This window comes from Penaeus monodon, chromosome 27 (genome assembly GCF_015228065.2).
Source record: "Penaeus monodon isolate SGIC_2016 chromosome 27, NSTDA_Pmon_1, whole genome shotgun sequence".
Taxonomy (NCBI): Eukaryota; Metazoa; Arthropoda; class Malacostraca; order Decapoda; family Penaeidae; genus Penaeus; species Penaeus monodon.
In genome coordinates this window covers 40,671,464-40,671,846 of record NC_051412.1, presented here as the reverse complement: position 1 = coordinate 40,671,846, position 383 = coordinate 40,671,464, and the positions used below count along the sequence as shown (strand labels likewise).

Sequence of the window (383 nt, the reverse complement as noted above, 5' to 3'; positions counted from 1 at the left end):
GCTGGTCTTCTTCCTTTGCAGAAGAGGTCCAGAGCTTAACCCGGGTCGAAACACCCCCGAGATCTTTCCCTATGACCACAATTGAAGAAACAAAAGACCAGTTAAATTCACAGACAAGTAGCGAGGGGTAAGTGGGGGTTGATGGAGCGAGGTGTGGAGGTACTTAGCGAGGCCTGGATCTTCTGCAGGCGCATCTCCTTGTCCAGAAAGGGAACGCAGAGGCCGGCAGAGAGGGACCGGAGCCTTCCTCCCTCACAACCCTTCCATAGCCAGTTCGGTATGTAGAACACCAGTCCCTGAGGCGGAAAAAGGCTTAGAACATTGTACATCCTTTTTGTAACCGCCGTGTACTTTTTTTTCTTAATTTTGGAAGAACATGAATT

The 383-nt window shown here is 49.9% G+C and overlaps 1 protein-coding gene across 1 annotated transcript in view; it reads right to left on the bottom strand.

Moving 5' to 3' along the window:
* LOC119590529 (innexin inx3-like) overlaps positions 1 to 383 on the bottom strand; it is a gene marked incomplete at its 5' end in the record, with an annotated part of 2,812 nt that overhangs the window by 1,857 nt on the left and 572 nt on the right. The window contains 1 exon segment of the mRNA XM_037939178.1: positions 116 to 296. Coding sequence (XP_037795106.1) covers positions 116 to 296 — 181 coding nt within the window.